The sequence below is a fragment of the Mytilus galloprovincialis genome, chromosome 1 (assembly GCF_965363235.1).
Source record: "Mytilus galloprovincialis chromosome 1, xbMytGall1.hap1.1, whole genome shotgun sequence".
NCBI lineage: Eukaryota > Metazoa > Mollusca > Bivalvia > Mytilida > Mytilidae > Mytilus > Mytilus galloprovincialis.
In genome coordinates, this window is record NC_134838.1 from 31,393,055 (window position 1) to 31,396,593 (window position 3,539).

Sequence of the window (3,539 nt, forward strand, 5' to 3'; positions counted from 1 at the left end):
GTTTTTAAGATTTTGCTAAAAATTGAGGTAGAGACAAGATTTTACACTTTGACTTGGCACCTTTCTTTAAAATCAGTTTTTGTCGCGTTTCAGTGTCAACTGCTAACCTTCATAAATTATTCATTACTCAACCAATTTCCAAAAATAAAAGGCCATTTTGCTCGATTTACCTAGCAGAACACAGAAAATAAGTTAAAAGGGAGAATTTGAAAAAAATATTTACTATTTGATGGCATACTTACCAAGCTCAGAATTGTATAATTTAAGACTTTTCATGCCACAAATCTATTGATATTTAGATTCTAAATCAACTTCTGAGGAAATTAAGTGTTTAAGAATGACAATACATATTAATTTTATTGTTTACAGTCCTTAGCAACCAAAATTAGACATTTTGACACAAGGCTTATATTTGTACTCTATCGGCTTAACTCTTGCTTCTGAAGGATTGGGCTGCATGTAGTAGCCTAAGTATTGAACGCGTTGGTTTTTTTCTTGCGAATATATCAAATTATTGTTTTAATCAAGATTTCATGTTACATTTTGGCATATTTTAAATGTATAGTTAAATCAGAAGTAAGAAATTGATTCCCTATCCCCAAGTTTTTTAATCAAGTCTTTGGTATGCAATAAGCATAAAGATTAACATTTTTATGCTTGAAATTGCTAAATTTTGTACTATTTTGCATCATCAGAGATCTTATTAAGATTTTCAACATTAAAAAACTGACAAAAGAGGTATAGTTTTTAAGATTTTGCTAAAAATTGAGGTAGAGACAAGATTTTACACTTTGACTTGGCACCTTTCTTTAAAATCAGTTTTTGTCGCGTTTCAGTGTCAATTGCTAACCTTCATAAAATATTCATTACTCAACCAATTTCCAAAAATAAAAGGCCATTTTGCTCGATTTACCTAGCAGAACACAGAAAATAAGTTAAAAGGGAGAATTTGAAAAAAATATTTACTATTAAGGTAGCAATACACAGTTAGGAGTTTAGTTTCGCATTTTGGCCCCTGTGGATTTTTCAAATAGGAAAGTTATTGTGTAATAAAATTCATTTTTAGACAGCTGAGTGCTAATTTAGCCTTCAAAGATGGTTTATAAGAGCATCAAGATTATTTTTTACATGTTTTATGGGCTGTTTTCTATTTGACAATCCGTATTTTCATAGCTAGACCGGCCATCGGTCCAGAAATTAATGTAATGTTTACAAACACTTTTTTTCTACACGAAGTTTTTGACGCAATTTTACAAAAAAATGAGATGAAAGACATATGGTTTTCATTGGATTTGCTGAATGATATATGTACACAGTTTCTGAAAAGGTATTACTTCAAGCGATTGAAATTCTACTTTTAGCCAAATTTTGGGGAAATATGTGACATCTTTTCCCCCCTTTTTGCAATATTTTATAACAAATAAATGCAGATTGTTGCCATGGATACACCCAAAAGAAATTATATTTAACCATTTTATATACTGGATATAAAATCTATGGAAGATTCTGATTACATACATATGCCCATATATGACACAAACAGTAAGCTGGATATTGCAAGAAAGCAATGAAAAGGGGATGGTAAAATTTATAAGGGCAAATTTTAATATTTTTTCCTAACTGTTTATTGCTACCTAAAGTCCTTCCTTATGTCAATATGGAAAAAGTGACGTCGAAGTAGCGTTTTCGGGCCCTTTTCATACTACCCGCGCCGCACATTTCACCCCTTTTAGGTCAACTGTGCATTTGCAGATCGATAACCAATCAAATCATCTACACACGTACACCATTGACCTTTCGAGAGTTCAAATGTGCGCTAGTGTGCTACAGTGCTTCTGACACAACAGAATCGAACATTTGAATTACTAAAACATATTTTAAAATAAGTATGTACTTAAAAATGGTATAGTGTACAAAGTTATTTAAATAAAAGAATAAAAAATAAAGAATTTTAGTTTTCCCAGCCAATCGAATCGCAGACCGTACTTGTTAACAATGGCGGATTGCGAGGATGGCAGATAAGTATGTACTTAAAAATGGTATAGTGTACAAAGTTATTTAAATAAAAGAATAAAAAATAAAGAATTTTAGTTTTCCCAGCCAATCGAATCGCAGACCGTACTTGTTAACAATGGCGGATTGCGAGGATGGCAGAAGTTGCAGTGACACGAGGTTTGACAGATAAAGCCGTAATTTACAACTTCTCACTGATCTAATATGAATTCTGAAAGTCAATTCGACTTCAGGAAAATACATGTATAAGTAATTTTAGCTGACATGGCTCAGTTTTTACTAAAAGTCCGTGTGAATGAACGTCTTCTGCAACTTTTACAATGATGGAAAATCTCAAAATAATAGACGGTCTGAAAAACATATTTCAGGTAAAACTACATCCATATTCTAAAAGCATACCCCGACTACTATAGTTATACACAGTTATTGTACTCAGAAAGTCTTAGAAGCAATATGTAAGAACCCCAAGCTATAAATAGAAATTGTTGAACATGTCTTTAGTCTTTAGTAAGTGTCCCAAATGACACTGTAAACACTTGTGTACGTTTCCTCTTTTGTAGTTTCTTCACATATGTAATGTTCACTCATGTACTTAATTGAAATTGTGGCTGCTGCTTAAAAAATTTTGACTTAATTTTGATATAGATTTATAGTGTTTTTTGCTGTATAGTGTTTTTGAATCTACCAGACTCCGTTAAATAATTTTCCAGATGGCACAATATCTCGTTTCGATTGTCTCTATTAATGTCTTCTTCATCGATTCCTAATAAGGTGTCTAAATCCATGTGTATATTTCCTGTAATAAAGTAAATAGATGTTCTCATCCTCTCTCTAGCCTCCTCATAGTTAGAACAATGTAAAAGGTAGTGTTCTACAGTTTCTGGCTCTCCACAGGAACAGTTTTTGTCTGATGATGGTATAATTTTGGATTTATAATCATTTAGATCACAATAACCTGTTCTCAAACTAGTAGTAATTGAAAACGACCATTTGGATGGTAAATCTTTTGGTATTTTCTGACAGACTTTTTGATGATAGTTGTAATAATTTCTGCCACGTTGACTTGATTCCCATTGGTTCTGCCATTTTCTTAAAACACTTTCTCTTGCTGCACGTTTTATATCCTGCCTGGTTACTTCTGATGGTTCTTCTATTTTTTCAGCTTCTTTAGCTCCTTTTTTGGCCAGTGAATCAGCAATGTCATTTCCTTGGATATCAGCATGACCAGGTGTCCATTCAAAATTTAATGGAATTCCATTCATCTTTAATACTTTCATGTTTTTCTTAATTTCTCTTATGACTTTGATGTAATTCTCTGATTTCCAGTTTAAAGTTAAAATTCCAATTGAGGTCTGACTATCTGAAAAAAGTGTAATTGAGTCTGTGTTTTGTCTGTTTTCTGATATTAAAAAGTGGTCAACAACAAGTTTAATGGCGATCAGTTCTCCGATTAGTATTGATCCTTTCTTGGATACGGCTTTACTAATTTCAATTTGTGGTTGATTATTTGATGGAAAGATGACAGC

The 3,539-nt window shown here is 32.2% G+C and overlaps 1 protein-coding gene across 1 annotated transcript; it reads right to left on the reverse strand.

Moving 5' to 3' along the window:
* Positions 1–2,660: 2,660 nt before the first annotated feature.
* LOC143077894 (uncharacterized) lies at positions 2,661–3,275 on the reverse strand. Its single transcript, XM_076252997.1, has one exon. It carries the CDS (start codon positions 3,273–3,275, stop codon positions 2,661–2,663), a length of 615 nt encoding a protein of 204 aa, XP_076109112.1.
* Positions 3,276–3,539: the final 264 nt, after the last annotated feature.

What these genes read in the sequence shown, in the direction of transcription:
- LOC143077894 (XM_076252997.1), bottom strand. Translation starts at nt 3,275, where the DNA reads ATGAATGGAATTCCATTAAATTTTGAATGGACACCTGGTCATGCTGAT.